The following is a 17,135-nucleotide window of genomic DNA, read 5'->3' as shown; positions in this document are numbered from 1 at the left end:
GTGTAAATAAATATTCACTTTATAGTTCACAACAAAATTGATTGCTATATTCTGCAAGAGTCTCAAAGGCGAGATTGTGGACAGAAAAGCAATGCTTTGCTAATGTGGCGACATTACTGGAAGAGCAAAGCACTTACTCAGCATCCAATCCGATTTGTTTGATGTCATTCCTACTGTGTATTTCCCACAGACTCGGGGTGGGGCATGTGTTTTTGTTTTTTATTATTATTATTTTTAAAATGTAGATTCTGTTATTCATGTTTGATATATAAAAAAAAAATGAAATGCCACTTCAAATTAAGCCTTCATTTCCTGTGTTTGCTATGTTTTACTGCGACTTTGTCTTATGTTGGAGGGTTTTCTGTTTTCAAATGGCTTCACTAGCCCGTATTATGGATTATAGCACCATCTATACCGATTTTAGAAAAGGCTAACATATTTTTTTTCCTCTTTCCTGTCTCCAATGTCTTGGATCAGCAGGGGTCACCAACATGGGGCCTGCAGGCATAAGGTAGCCCAATTATCTAAAAATAGCACCAATGAGATGTGTCTATTTTTGTGCATGCTGCTATTCTATAAAAAGAAAGAAAACAAATGCAACGTGCAACCACGACAATGAGGTGCTTTACTACAAAATAATTTGAGCAATTTGTTATCATTTCAGAAGTGTGTATCCAACTAGTAGCCTTTCGCATTAATTAGTATGCAAGAAGTAGCTCTAAGGTACAAAAAGGTCGGTGACCCTGTCATAGAAAGGGCTAATCTTTCGTTTTTTGATCAGATTTGTTCAAGTTTGACAATCGGGATTCACACTCCTTTAAATGAACTCCTTGTTGTCGTGATGCAACCCCCGCATCCCCCACCCCGCCACAAAATGTTTGACAAGTTGCTTTGTTAGCCTGTGAGTTTGTTTCGACTGGGTGAAATAATAATACAAATAATATATAAGCATATCCAGTATCATGGGTGATTTCCATCAAGTGGCCTTTCAACAAAAGAGTAGTTGATAAGGAAAGGTTACTGGTGTAGCCAATAGAAAGTGGGCGCACACAGAAGCCGCTGATGCGCTGCTAATGATTCAGGATTAAATTATGACCATCAGAACATTCCACGTTTGATACAGCAAATTTGAACCAGATAACATTTTTTTTTTTCTTGAAGAACATGATTTTGGATGCCATCCATGTTAAATAAACTGGGTACAACACTTTTTGCAAATTTGACTTTGCAATGTGAAGGGATAGTTCCTTGTACAGCCACCAGGTTCAGATATTTTTGCACAATAAAAAAACAAACAAACAAAGTTGCAATGCAAATATCAACAGTTAGAGAATAAAAAAAAAAAAAGCTTAAAAAAGCTTATACATACAGCCCCTATTGTTTTTGTTTAATTTTATGTCCACTCATTGTACACAACAATATATATTTTTTGTCTCCCAAAATTACAGAGAATCATGCAAATATACAACTTTCTTTTATGTAGCATACTATTATAAGCTTTCTCTGCTCTTCATCTGTTATAACACATCACTGCTTGTAACAAAGTCCCAGTAACCCCACAAAAAAATAAAAAGAAATCGTTGCAGATCAGAATTACATAAAAAAAATAAAATAAATAAAAAATAAACACAGACATATCAAGAGCTCAGGCTAAGTATAAAACATCCATAATAGCAATTTTACATTTGTGTGTGTGTGCGCATGTGTGCGTGTGTACAAAATGAACATATTTCACAGATTCCTTAAGTCCTCGTGTCCTTCTTTGGAAACCAAACCCTAAATACATGGATGTAATCACGAAAGAGTAAACCAATCTATTTGTGAATAGCGGAAAACATTTAAACGTTAAATTGACCTTGCATGAATTGAAATGCTCATTTGCTTTGAAAACTATCATTGTAAGTTGAACAGTAGGAACACATTTGAGGCGTTGATAACGTCTGACATTCACGTACTGTCCGTGCGGCACATCGAGCACAAATGAAGCCTGTTCAATTCTACCATTTGTTTTCTCATCCAACATGAAGTGCTTGGCAAATTGGGAGGATGCGTGGGAAGTGTTTTCACTGTCAAGTGTGAAGAGTTACCAAGAAATCAGTAAAGCCATTTGTCTGGGCTTAGAAGTACAACTTCAGAGAAATGTATAAAAAATGCCATGCATTTGAATGAAATACATTAAACTAAGTCTTAACAGATAGTTCAGTAAAAAGTCAACAAAGGGATGGAAGATGAAATCATTTCTTGCCAGGCCCAATTAATATCTGCCTCCAAATAAAAGCACATTAAAGCCTTCTTTCAGGCTTTAAAGCTGGGCTGCTTTTTATTCATTTAATGCAGCATTATCCACCCAGACTTAGCTTATATGTGCACTCCAACTTCAACACGTAGTTGCTTCTCAAAATCTAACGGGGTCAGTGAGAGGCCATGTCTAAATTCCACTTGATAATATCCATTTGTGTGCCTGCATTGTGCCAAAGACCTCCGCTCATGGCTCTCCTCTTTCACATTTCAATAACATACTGCTGTGACTCATTCTGACTCACTTGCCACTGTTGAGGAGCGGGAATGGCATAGGAAGGCAATGAATAAAATAATAAATAAATAAATAACAATCAACCCCAGTTCACAAAAAAATATCATACGCATTTTAATCTTGTCTGAATTGATCAGCTTTTTAGTACTGCAATTTAAAAACAAATTTTGCATGAATGGCTCATATTCATTGAATTCATTGTCTTTAAAAACAAGACAAACTAATTTGTCATTCAAAATTATTCATTTGAGCTTTACTGGGTGCTAACGAACAGGTAATGTATTTTGCAAATTATCAAGGTTTTGACGTTCTTCAGTCAATCGATATTAAGTAGTATGAATTGTGTGTGTATATTCCCCGTGCTAGCATTTTGCGTACTGTACTTTGCCATTCATTTCCATGATTTATGCCAGGATTTCAGTGATGAAAAACACAATATCGCTGACAGTGTCAGAAGCCTCATTTGAGCAAAAGCACTGGTTTTGACACATCAGAATCGCAGGCTTTCAGCATCATTAAAAATGAAAAGCTGTGACATTCAGTCAAATTGTTGAATGTGGAAATCATTGAGGAGAAGGACACTTTAACACATCTTTTCTCATATCCATCCAATCAATATAAGAATTTCACATTTTGATTAAAACAGAAGTCATGAATGGAACATCAGCGAGATTTAACATGCTTGATGGCAGTTTAAATAAAGACCAATTTTAACAAATTGAGTCCGAATACTGATATCTATACTGTACTCCACTCTAAGTCCACTCCTTTAAAGTTGTTATGGTAGTCTGACACATTAAATAAGGAAATTCTCTCCTCTCAAATGACAAAACTTTCACTTTGAATCACAGTAACTGGGGAACTTTTTCACATTTTAGAATAGCAGAAAGTGAACATTTGCCGTGATGTGCTTAAGAAGGTGTGCAGATAGAACCGACTCCAGGGGCCCTATTTTCGTAGACAGGTGCCCGTGTGCTTGGCATATAAACAGGCTCATTTTCATGTTTGTGTCGGGGCAAGCCTAGTTTAGTGTGTTTGTGAATATGGTAGACGCGCTATGTCTCTCTGGACAAACTGGCGGATGCAGCTGCTGCACCCCTGGCGCATCTTGCTATTTGGAGACAAAAAGTAGACTACATTTTAGACTGACAAAAAGCCTGTCTAAGTGGTGGCGCAGGGGGTGTATCGTGATTTTGGTGAATTTGATCGAGGCGCAGGCAGACAGATTTGGTGTCTTGTGTATGTCATATTTCATTCATAAATATGACAACGGTATAGGACAATATCATTCCCTTGCTGTTTACCTGTATAAACACACTTTGCGCACGCCAAACTCATCTCTCAGACCCCCGGCGAGTCAATTTCAGCTTTCACAAGCTCAAGCACTGTGTGCGCTTCCACCGCCCTGAGAAGGAAAACTCCACTTTGCCTTTAACTTGCACTGGGCACAAATAAGGGCCCCATATCTTTTACTGCTACACTTAATTCAGTGATGTGCCAAAAAAAAAAAAAAAAAGCAACATAGCAGCAGCATTTTGTAGAAAATCATACACAAGTTTCACCCAACAACAGAAATTCTGCTCAGAACAACATTGAGATTGGAGTAAAAACATTCAAAGAGAGATTCTAGTCTTTTGAAATGAACAATTGATCGTCAGTTTTATTTGATTTATTTTTTACCAAACACATTAGGCCAAAAATTTTGTCAAATGTCCAATCTTTCTTCCAGCTAACACCCTATTAATTATAGTGCATCATGTTTTGAACAAAGTCCTACTATTCTCTTGAGATTCAGAGTAAAGAAAGATCCTAGAAAATGAGAAAAGCAAATATCAAAGAACCAAATGCATGTACTGTACACAGGAAAGCAAAAATAACTCAATTTTTGCTTTACACTAAAATATGCTCATAGTTAAAGCTGTCCCAAGCGTACTCCCGTACAACTCCTACGTACAATCAACATGTGTTAGGAACGTGATGAATGGTGTGCCGTGCATGTCACGCATTGATTATTTGTCTAGAAAGACCTGAATTTAGAAATACCTCTGTAACAGATTTGTTTTCGGTATAGCCCTAAATACAAATGTGAGGAAAGGATCACTTGAGTATTCACATTTGAGGGTAGGAAAAAAAAAAAAGAAAAAAGCCAAAAAATGTCAATGTTTCACAGCAGTTTAAGTAGGCAGATGGGAAATCCCAATCTGAACCTTGAAATGGAAAAGGCCAAGTGAAGGAAAATACTATTAAGTATATAAACAAGATCATGGCTGTAGTAGCAAGAGGCACTGGGCTACTTTAGAATAATTCGAGTCATGATATACTGTATGTCTGCAAAATAACGCATAGTAATACTGCTGTTGTTGTGCATTCACCCATGTCTTTCATCATCTGGCAGGAATTATACACAGCCAGACATTTATTTAATAAGATATTCACAAGTATTCATAAAAATCAATTTGGGCGTAGACGATAAAATCCGACAAGGCATGCCGACACCCACTTACACCAAACACTGTGCACGACACACACAGACGCGCGCACACACATGCGTGCACGCGCACGCACTTAAGCCATAAGGTGCAAGCGAACATGCCTGTCATGAGATGGATTAAAATTAAATAAATAAATTAAAAAAAACATTTGCAATGAACAACCACAACAGAAAATAAATGTTGGCAGCAATTTGAAATGAAGTCCTATCACTTTTGTTATTCATTTAATTTAAATATCACAAGATTTGGAATGTGTTTTGAACTTTGTGAAATGTTTTTCCTCTTACATGAAATTTGTTTCAATTGGATTTTCTTCATGATATCATCCGGTCTTCCTTCACATTCATTCTCATTAAAACCTAATATGGGCTCCTCTTGCGCCATTTATTGGAGCATACAATTTCATTCATCAGAACAAATGTGGTGAACCACCATATTTCTGTCAATTATTTAATCTGTTGTGATGTTTTGATGCAGGTTCCACTTTATATTGGCATTTATTTTACTTTTTCCTATGTGGGTGCTGCCGTTATAATATAAATTTATCCGCCCCATCTAGTATCCGTGGTGGTTAAAGGTGCACGATGCAAGCTTAGACTCAAATTTGAGTGTTAAAATAACCATAATTTTCACCCGCATATGTTTTAAGAATTGTATAATGGACAGGAGGCATTACTGTGGCACAATGACTGTTGCCCCTATTTTTCTGTAAAAGGAAAAAATGTTGGAGCGTCGGGCCGGAATCTTTAACTGTGGCTCTGAGCATGACGTCATGCGCGTGCACGCTATTGTCGCTGTTAACTCTCGCAATTGTTCAGCCAACTTCACGGACAGGACAGCTACCGTATTTTTCGGAAGTCGCAGTTTTTTTCATAGTTTGGCCTTGGGTGCATCTTATACGCTGGTGCGACTTATGTGTTAAATTATTAACACATTATTGTATCATTTCACATGTTATTTTCACACTAAACCGCAAGAGGGCGCTCTAGGCCTGTGTTGATAAGTTCAACATTGCCAGTAGAAAAGGAAGCGGCGCATCGTCTCCCTCCCGAGTTGGGGGAGTTGTTTAAAAGTGACACCAAGGATGAAGATTTCATTGGATTAAGTGATTTGGAGTGAAACTGATAGTTTGGTAAACTTGTTAGCATGTTCTTTATGATAGAGTTATATGAATAACTTGTAGTGATGGGAACATAATTCACCCACGGAACGTTGGGACGAAGGGAAATAAAACGCCAGCCTTTGGCTCCGTGCTTCAACACTCCGCCTCTGACTCCCATCACCGACTCACTCTTAATATGTTACGTCGTTACTGACATTACCAGGCATGTCAGTCATGTAACGTTAGTATACCGTACACTTATTCAGCCTGTTGTTCTCTCTTTTAGTTTTATTTTAAATTGCCTTTCAAGATGACATGTATGTTTTTGGTGTTGGATTTTATCAAATATATTTCCCCCTAAAATGCGACTTATACTCCAGTGTGACTTATACTGTATATGTTTTTTCCTTCTTAATTATGCATTTTTTGGCTGGTGCGATGTATAATCCGAAAAATACGGTAATTCAAACTGGATTTAAAGAGAACTGTACCCGATACGTCTCAATCCCTTATGGAGACTCCACGGAAGACAAAGAGAAGTAAAAAAACTTTCAGACCAGCGTCACGGGAGGACGCGGATAAATAAGGGAGCAGCGTTCGTCAGGTGGAGAGAGCTAAGAGCTATCCTGGGGATGAAACAGGACCCACAGCTTGCTTACTCTTTGCTAAAAAGGTAAGACTTCATAACGGAAATACGATTGGGTCTATTTATGATTAGCAGTGCAGAATAAAACTACCACACGGTAGCTAACTTATGTCCCCGCAATTGGGCATTTTAGCAACGCTCTGCTATCCTCAATGTCATCGGATTCACGGGATGCATTATTTACATTTGGAAGGTTGTAATTACGTTAGCTTTTGTCACACAAAATGACTTTCACATACAAAGTAACTTGAAGATTAATACGTTTCTTACCTCTGTAGACATTATTAAGCCTATGAAAAAGGCGTTGTGGTCCGTGTTTACGTTTGTTCGATTAACTTGGAGGTTTGCTCGTGCCCGAAAAGTCGCGCACGCTCCTGGCCGTGTGCACGTCGCTGGGGTCCATTCCACGTTTCGCCAGAGCGGTCGCAAATGTGCAAAAACTCTGAATCTTGCATCGTGCCCCTTTAAGGCACGCCGTCATTTGACTCAGCAATTCACATGTGATCAGCTCCAACAGAGACACTTTCCCTCAGATCAAAATCATATCATATTTACCTCTGGTGGGTTCCCAAAAACTATAAACATGGCACTGAGTAAGTACTGTCTAAAAGATCACAAAATGTGACCGCACAGATATTACTAGATTGCACAGTTAGCTTTTGTTCCCCGTGCAGATAAACAAAACCTGCAGTTGTAAGAATAATCCAGAAATAGTGCTACAATGAAGTGTAAAATAAAAGACCGTAGTGTATTTTTATCCCAGGTATCCCAGGCACAGTTACACAGTCCGTGCTTGACGCACAATACTCTATACACTCGAGCATGCCAAAAAAAAAAAGGCAAAACTGTGTCCAACATGTTTCCTCCCTTTAAGAAGTTTCTCCAGCCCAGAAAGGGCACCATAGAATCAAACGTAAACAAACCGCTTTCCTCACAATGCTTAATACTGGTCCCCCAGTCAAAGCTTCTGCTGTGCTGACACACCCTTCCAGTAATCCAGGATGTCGTGGAGGTCCTCGCCTTTAGCGAATTGCACCTTTTTTCGAAGGGCATTACCAGCCGTTACATAACAGGCCTCATCACGCTGGCCTTTACGATAGGGACGAAAGCGCTCCCAGATCCTCAGTGTGCTCTCTGAGGAGTACTCTGGGCTGGAGGAGTAGCCAGAGTAACTGGAATGGTGGCGAGCGGGCGAAAGCTGGGAGTAGGATGCTGCATCCTTGCGGGAGCGAGACAGTGGCTTGAGAAAGGAAACCCTCTGGGCTGGGGAACCCTGATGGGAGCCATCGTAGTAAAGAGCTGGGACAGAGTGGCGGTGCTCTGAGCAGTGGTAGTCCTGTTGCACATCCTGCTGCTGCTGCTGTTGTTGTTGTTGATGGTAATGATGTGGGTTTTGGTTTTCTTGATGTTGGGCACCAACACCACCACTGTCGCAACCACCGCCACCCCCTCCAGTGCAGCTCATACTCCCCACTAACGGCAGTCTTTCCAGGGGTTCCCCACAGCCCACAGGACTGGCACGGTCTTGGTACTGTTGTTGTTGACTGCAGGCATCCGGACTCCTCGGCTCTGGAACATCCAGGCTATAGACACGAGCCCCTGCACGTTCCCTATCCCGTCCTACAGATCCACAAGAGGCCGTGCTGCTCTGTTTCTTGACAGCATTTACAATCACCACAGCTGCATCTGCACTCATTTGCCGCTGAATGGGGCGCACGGCATTGGCTGGTGGAGGTGGCCTGTAGGGAGGAGTAACGACGAATCCACCACCGCTGATTCCAGGGCGCTCAGAAAGTGGGGTATTCAAAGCAGGGAGCGGGGGCGGAGGTGGAATTTTGTTAACTTGGCATGATTCACTCATTCCTTGAGAAAGGGTTATTAAGCCACGAGTAAGAGCGGAGGTGCTGTTTGGGGGAGGGGAAGTAGGCTTGGAGGATGGTGTAATATTTGGAGAGGAGCCCGAAGCTGCAACAGCTGCTGCATCCAGCTTTAGCGCATCAATACAATTGTTTATAATCTGGTTGACTTTGTCTACCTCCATGGCGATTGTGGAGATCTCTGACGCAGAGCCATGTCCATCATCATCTGAATCATCCCCAACATCGGTGCAATCATCGTCCCTTAAATCTTCCCCCCTCATACCTCCGTGCCCACTATCTCCTCCATGCCTCTCCATCCCTGCCCCTCCACTTCTGATATCCATGTAGTTTCCTTTACCAGTCATGGCCTCTGAGAAGGCAGTGGCCATTTTCTCTACTTGGGGAATAGAGGAGAGTCTTGAGGAGCTAGTATTAGCTGAGTGAAGCATTCCAGAGCTAGAAGATGTAGACATGGGAAGCTTGCCCCCATGGTGGTGGTGATATTGGTGGTGTTCTCTGGAGTGTTCCTGAAGCTTGTGGACTGCCGCTGGATCATTTGCAACTGCTGCTGCCACCTCGGGTCCGTAACGCATTTCCAGTATGGTTTTCTTGACACAGATGGACTTCTTTTTCTCATCATGCTTGCGTTTCTTACGTAAACAGTAATAGACAAAGCCCAAAACGATGAGCATGCCAAAAAGACAACCCACAATTGTCATTATGTAGTGTGTTGTGGTTGATGGGGTGGGGAGGATGTTGTTTGGATTTTGAGAACGTGTGGAAAATTGGAGGCATGTGTGATTATATCGTTGGGAGTTACGGATGGATGCCACACAGAAGGTGTAATTGGTGTGTGGTTTGAGCTGGTTGAGGGTGATCTTCTCCTTCCTGTTCTTTAGATTCATCACATCAGACACGTAAGTGTGGTTGTATTGTGTTAGTATATACATTTTGCTGAAGGGCCTGGGAATCTGCACAATGAGCGAGGCTGAGGACAAGGATACCTGATGGAGTTTGATGCTGGGAATGAAATTGTTTTCTGTGGACGTAGAAGCATTGGGCTGGTGGTAAGGTCCCACACCGCCAAACATCTCCGGACCGATTCCAGATGGACCATCCAGGTCTGGTGGGAGGGACGTCATTCCAGGAATCATCACCCCATCTCTGCAGTGAGAGTGCAAGATGTTTTTGGCATTTCGACCAGGATGACCGGCAGCAGTGGGGCTTAGTAGGGGAAAACCAAACATCTCCCGTGGCGTCTCACACTGGAGACGATCATAGGTGTGCGTGACGTTGTTGAAGGATTCCAGCCAGGTAAGGAAGCTGTAAAGATCGCAGCCACAATGGAACGGATTTGCGGCCAGTTCACAAACCATTAGGCGATTGAGAACAGTGAACGTCGAGGGATCAATACGGGCAAGTTTGTTGGATGACAGATCAATGCTGCTAAGACTGGGGCACTCCCAGAATGCATTGCTGGCGATAACTTCAATGAGGTTGTGTTGGAGGAATAGACATTGCATGCGGCCAAGCCCTCTCATCATACCCTCTGTTAGGTTGCTCAGTTTGTTGTAGCCCAGTTGAAGAACCTAAGAAAGACCAAATCATGTATAAATACCAATAAATGGCCTAATACATGACCACATAGCAGTGGTTCTTAACCTTGTTGGGGGTACTGAACCCAGTTTGCTAGGCGCATTCACCGAAGCCTTCTTTATTGAAAAATATGTGATTTTTTTAATTTATTTTTTTTAATTTAAGACAAAATGAACAGGGAAAGTAGCCTTTTCATAGAATCTGCCTCTTTTCACCTTGAATTCAGAAACTGTTGTCTTGAGCGCACCAAATCCCGGCAGCACAGGTCAGCCAAGCAATGTAGCGTGATCACCTGCAGGCGATGGCCAAGCGGGGTGCATCATCACAAAAATCATCACACACACACGACTCATATATGTTTGTCTTGACCGCCCCCGAACCCCTGATATGATTCACTGAACCCCTAGGGTTCGATCAAACCCAGGTTAAGAACCACTGCCATATAGAATATGTTGTTGTTCATCGTGTCTGATCACCTGTAGGTTAGCTTGTCCAGAAAAGGCTCCGTCTTCGATGTAGCTGATTTCATTCTTAGTTAGGTTGAGGTCTGTGAGGTTGGTAAAGCGGTACATGGAGTTTAAGTGCACCGCTTTCAGCTTGTTCTCATTGAGTCTCAAGTCGTGAACAGTGTTGTTGATGTGCTGTGGAATAGTCTCGTACGGCGGCTGGTTCTGACTACAGATAGCCAGCCACACATAACCTTTGTCCCCTTCAATGAGCCAGCAGTCCCCATTGACACCGCTGGGAAAGCGGGTGGCAATTAGGAGGGAGGAGAGAATAACAATAAAACTCGAGGTGGTGGAAAGACTCTGCATGATGGAGATGAAAGAGGTGATGTTATTCTAATCAACAGGAGAAATGCAGGGGCAGGCACAAAGAGGGGCGTGTTTGTTGGAGAAAAGAAAGTAGCAAAGGTGTCTGGGAAGGACTGTGGCAGAGGAGGAGGGTCTGTGTAGGGTACAGAAGAAGGGGTTTCTAATGTCAGTCACAGCTTTAAGGCTATCATGGTTGATTAACAGGTCACCCGGGTTATGTCATATCTTGTTGGGCTGCATGGAGGGGAGTCACAGCTTGTCTTCATGCTCTCTCACGACCTCAGCTCTGTGGGGACAATATGACAAAAAGAACATACATTATATAGAGGATGTATATATTTGATGGTTTCATTTTAAAAGGATTTTCATAAAAATTGCCCATGTGTAGGAGGCTTTGCCTGTATCAGCTTATTTCTGTGCATGATTTTTTTTTCTTTTTTTTTAAGAGCTCAGAATTGTTCATTCGGAAGTCTTACCGATTCAAAAATGAAAAAAATAAAAAAAAATAACTGAATGAACTATAGTATGTGATTCCTCACAGCTAGTCAAATCCTAATAATTACCTTAAGCAAATGATAAAGCTTAGAGTGGGACAAAAGTCGGGTTGATGTAGAGTAGTCTCATCACATCATTGATATTTTTTCCACTACAGTGCTATAATTTATTTACACAATTTGGGATCACAGACTTCTTCGTGAGCGGTGGAATTATTCCTCGCTTGCTTACACTTGGATCGTGCCAGTCAAATAATTGTTTCAAATCCTGCTCCACTTTAGCCTTTTCTCACTCTCTTACTCCGGGTTTTCACCGGATGCGGTTGCGGTGCGGTTGCGGTGCGGTCCGGCGACGCAAGCAATTAGATTCCATTCATTCGAATGGTGCAGTTTACACCGCTTGCGGGTGCGTTGCGTGTCGACTGCGGCACGCCGCAGGCCTTCCGCAAGGATAGAACTATTTTCTATTTTTGCCGGACGCCGCAGCGGTAGGCCTCCGGCAAATGGCAAGCTAGCACAAAACACATCGAGCGGGACAGGAAGACCGAGGCAGTTTCAAAATAAATTTCCGGTTACCTTTCAGAATAAAACACTCGCCAGCTCCTATTTCGCAAGTTTTTCAGCAAAACGTGACGTGGGCGTCGCCGGGCCATGTGCTCATTCACGGTTTAGACACCAGCGAACATGGACGAGGAGAGGTTTAATATTGGAGGTGGAAAACCACAAAATAATATATGACACGGCACATCCTTTTTATAAGGACTGTAATGTATTGTGAGTTTGATGTTCGCGATTGCTTGTTGTGCCCGTCTCGCTTGCCGTACTGAGCGGCAGCCGGACGCGGAAGACAGAAATAAAGAGTGGACCCGCACTGACCCGACTCTCGTTATTAATATACTTTACAAGGACAACCAAAAAAAGGATGCAGCATGGAATCTCATAGCAGAAGAAGAAGAAAAGGTTAAATCAAAAGAAGTCCACCTCTCGTTGTGAAATGCCACATGATCGCGCGCGCGCGGTCCCGCGAGACACGTTGGGAAGTGGGCGGCGACGGAGCTGCCGGACCGCAGCTGTGCGGAGCCGGTGTGGATTGACAAAAAAAATGACCCGTCCGGAGCACGCAGTCAAGACGCACCGCACCGCAACCGCACCGCAACCGCATCCGGTGAAAACCCGGGGTTACCTAAGATCTACACTCAGACATGGAAGACAATTTAAATCAATTAAGATGACAAATTTCATTCAGCACATTGATATGTTTCTGCTTGTGCCGCTGACTCCTTGTTATTAGCCACTAAATATCAAATATTTGGATTTTGGATAATGGGTGTTTAAAAAACAGACAAACTATTATTGATATCGTCTGTTACAGTCAAAGTATGCTATATACGCTGTCCAGTTTTGAATATGATCTAGATCGTACATTTGAGAGCAACTAACATTTTGATTCAAATTTGCACAAACTATCACTCTTTTATTCTGGTATTGAAATAAAAAGAATGGATAAATGGATGTAAGTATACAAGGAGGAACTATCTCAAGCCACATTTGATCTGGATGTAATGCAGATTTGGCAACCTGCTTAACATGTTGAAATGCTTATACCAATTTGAAATGACATCAAATCAGGTTGTAATTTGTTGTTTTTACGAAGGCTCTATCACAGTCTTCCATGCATCCATATTCTACTGCTTCTCCTGCTCAAGGTCACAAGTGATCTGGAGTGCATCACAGATAATTTTAGAGACGTGGGGCACACCTGCACTGTTTGCCAGCGAATTGCAGGGCGCATGGAGACAAATAAATATACCTATTCGGTCATTTCTTCAATTAACCTAACTTGCATGTTTTTGGATATAGCCTGAGTACTTAGAGAAAACTCACAAAACAGCCCCAGATAGGATTTAAACCATTTTATTTTGGCTGTGAGGAAGACTTGCCATTTCTCATTACAGCCTTCTTAAATATTTGTCTTTGATGGAGAAGACAAATGGGATTCTAACTGATTTGACACACCCTTTTAGTTATTAATAAGATCCAAGACAGTAGAAATTCAATCATTGATTTTGAAGGCGACAAATGCTTAATCTGTGAAGTTGTTTTTCAGGATTTCCTGCACTGTGTATTGGAGTAAACACATTTATACAGAAGAATGCATTAATCCTGCTATCATCTAATTACGGCAAATACAGAATGTATAGATCTGTCTGTTATCAATTGGTACAGGGTGTTTTGAGCACTATGGTTGTTTATGACAACCTTTTACTGCATCCATATTCACTCACCCCCTCCCCTCCCTGCTTACATCTAATGGAATGAGGTCATTTCAGCTTTGTTTGGCATCTCCGTGTTCTCCTGCCAATTGCACCTCGGGCCACAGAGCAAAGGACTCGGTGGCAATAATCATTCCAAAAATGAGAGCGCATCGTCTCCCCTCAGACATTCTTTTTTTCCTGGCTAAAGGCGAGCTCTATCCCATCTGCATTTCATTTGAATAGCAGTCAAGTGTTTACATAAGTAGAGGATTAGCAGCCTGTTGCATCATGATATAAATTGCCCACTTGCTGGTTGAATGGCTGCAGAAGCATACCATGATATGACATATAACTCCCTCTCATATATTGCCTCAAATAAAGCTACTATATGTAGAATGTTTCATCAAACATACTTTCATGTTCCATCACTTTCATCTCACATTCTTCTTTTAGTGGCCTGTTAATTTCCTTTATCATCACATCAAATACCCGTCTGTCTTTCAATCTGTAGAACAGGCCACTTTTTTTTTTTTTTCTTTTCTGCTCCAAATTCTGATGCAACAGAGATTTGAACTCCTTCATGTCTATTCCAGTCCACACTCCCTTGAGGTGGCCTTCTTCCTTTGTAATCACTAGCTGCTGCAGGAAATTGTAGTAACAAATAATGTGAGACGGTCCATTATTCCGTTAAAATGTTAATCCACTTGATGCATTGTAGTGATGACAAAAAAATATGACCGTCTATTTAAATTTCCCGATTCCCTTTTTGTTCAATCTAGAGTATGAGTATTAGTCTACAATATGTTGTTTGATTGTTGACAATTCTGCATATTGTGTGGAATTTCTTGTGTATTAATGTTTGGCTGAAACTAGCAGAGGCACTGGAAAAGTAATTTACAGGCTCTATGGCAAAATGTCCCTGTGTAGCATTACTCTGCTCAATAGCTACAGCTCTATTAGAGACAGAAATTCAAAACATCACCCCCCCCCCCCCACACACACACTTTTTTTCCTTTTATTTTTTTAATACAATATGTATACATGAGCCCCACTAGTCTAAACATGGCATTCTGATTATTTGTGAAATATGAATTAAGCAGCAAGAGACACCTGTTTTTATCCAACGCAAGGGCAGCCATTTTTCCACTTACTGTTGACTGTAAATGACATCAGAGTTGCTCAGGGGTCCATTTTACAAAGCGGTTTTAGTGAGAACCCTGAGTCTGTTATCCCTGAAACGTGGGAAACTCTGCGTTTTCTGTTTAAGAAAGGGAGGTAATCGAAAAAAAAAAGAGGTAAATCTAGCCTGTTTCATAAAAAGAGGCAACTTAAGCTCTCGGTCCGTTACCGTAGTAACAGAGTCTATGAGCCTAACCAGGTCGGTAGCAGGTTTTTCACAATAAATCTTGAGGTTTTCTCTGACATTTGATTTCCTCATTCTTTAAGTCAGATGGCAAGTTTTGGAGGCACATAGTTCTGCCTTCTGCTAATTAAAACAAAACAAAACAAAAACAGTCAATAGACCTATATTAAAAGTCCACTTTTTTTTCTTTTTTTTTTTTAACGAACATGGTATGTCCTTTCGACAGTGATCCCGTTGATGAAGGTGCACTCTCAGAGAGAATTGTACCAAATTAAGATGACAAATTGAATTGTCGACCAACTTAATAAAATTGCTTCAATTGGCAAAACACGACTGAATTAAATTAATCCAAAGTGAATATACTAATAAGTTGAATTAATTTTGAATTCATTAACTGCGATTGGCTGGCAACCAGTCCAGGGTGTCCCCTGCCTACTGCCTGAAGCTGGCTGGGATAGGCACCAGCGCCCCCGCAACCGTTGTGAGGAAAAAGTGGTAAAAAAAAAAAGTGATGGATGGATGGATTAATTCATTAAACTTAATAGATTAACTTGAATTAAGTTACCGTATTTTCCACTCTATAAGGCGCACCTCATTATAAGGCGCAACTTCAATGTATAACATATTTTCAAACTTTTTCCATATATAAGGCGCTACAGTAGAGGCTGGGGTTACGTTATGCATCCATTAGATGGTGCTGCGCTAAAGGGGATGTCAACAAAACAGTCAGATAGGTTAGTCAAACTTTATTAATAGATTACAAACCAGCTTTCTGACAACTCCATTCACTCCCAAAATGAATAAACAGCTGTTTTTTTATTTTCTCTGAGGTAAAGTATTCGTATTAGCTAGCGATCCAAGATGGCGGGATCTTCTGCCAATCGTGCAGGGTCACCAATAGCGTCTTGACAGCGAGACCTGTTGCGGCTCAATACTGATCCATATATAAGGCGCACTGGATTATAAGGCGCATGGTCAGCTTTTGAAAAAATTGAAGGCTTTTAGGTGCGCCTTATAGTGCGGAAAATACGGTAATCAAAAATGAATGCACTTTTTTCTAAAGACATGTTCAAATTCGCCATGTAATGGCATTAAGATCTCCAGTTCCAGAGAGATAAAAAAAAAAAATAAATGCATAAAAAAAAATGCTGAAGCAGAGGGCAGCGCCACCATCCGCTTCCCCGTTGCCATGGTGACTTGTTGAATCGGGGCTCCATTGATAGGGTCTTTTTTGGTGGTAACTCCAGGTGAAACTTCTCTGCGGTAATCAAATTAACTCAAATCAGCTGTCCTGGAATTGAAAACGCAGAGTTACTGTTTACTTATTGTTCAGGGTTAGTCTCATAGTTTGTTGAACCTACTTTGTGAAATGGACCCCAGGGCTCAACTAACCATGGCTGTTTTCTGAATTTGGTCATGTGATGTTCACAAACTGAGTCCTGATTGGTCGTTACCTGAGCCCTAAGTAACGATGATGTCAAGTTCAGTTGACTGCAAGTTGCAAAATGGCCGCCCCCTGAGATTAATAAAAATGGATGGATTTTGCTGCTAGTCAGATTCCAAACGCAAAATAAGACTACTGGGAGCGTTCACAGCATATTGCAAAGAACATTTTGGGCTGATTTCCCCTTTCGGCAAATTCTGTTAAATTGCTATTCCTTGCTTCAGCACCATTCTCCATGACGTGCACGTGTATATTTGGACACAGCACACCAATTTAATTGTATGAGGTTAACATGAGGCATGATCTAATTTGCTGCCCCACATAAAGTCAGAAGGTTCACATTGGGGAGGCAGGAAATACCACATGCGAGCATGCTTTGGGGACATGATTGCATAATTAGGAATATGGGGCATTGGCGACACCTGGGAAATAACACTCACATCATTGATCCATTTCTAACAAGTATCAAAATGTGGGACACAAATTCATGTTTTCGTTCACAGCTGTAGAAGCTGTAAAAGTGGTCTTTTTTTTAA

General features: G+C 41.3%; 1 protein-coding gene across 1 annotated transcript in view; it reads right to left on the bottom strand.

Moving 5' to 3' along the window:
- Positions 1–264: 264 nt before the first annotated feature.
- The window catches only part of elfn2b (extracellular leucine-rich repeat and fibronectin type III domain containing 2b), a 101,849-nt gene continuing 84,978 nt past the window's right edge, over positions 265–17,135 (bottom strand). Inside the window, exons 3-4 of the mRNA XM_077541056.1 lie at positions 10,705–11,329; positions 265–10,221 (exon numbers count right to left, since the gene is read on the bottom strand). Of these exons, the coding sequence (XP_077397182.1) occupies positions 7,732–10,221; positions 10,705–11,043 (2,829 nt within the window). The 5' untranslated portion in view covers positions 11,044–11,329 and the 3' untranslated portion in view covers positions 265–7,731. The remainder of the gene's footprint in view (positions 10,222–10,704; positions 11,330–17,135) is intronic.

The sequence above is a fragment of the Festucalex cinctus genome, chromosome 1 (assembly GCF_051991245.1).
Source record: "Festucalex cinctus isolate MCC-2025b chromosome 1, RoL_Fcin_1.0, whole genome shotgun sequence".
NCBI classification, from domain to species: Eukaryota; Metazoa; Chordata; class Actinopteri; order Syngnathiformes; family Syngnathidae; genus Festucalex; species Festucalex cinctus.
The sequence above is the reverse complement of the archived record's forward strand: the minus strand, read 5'-3'. Positions and strand labels throughout refer to the sequence as shown.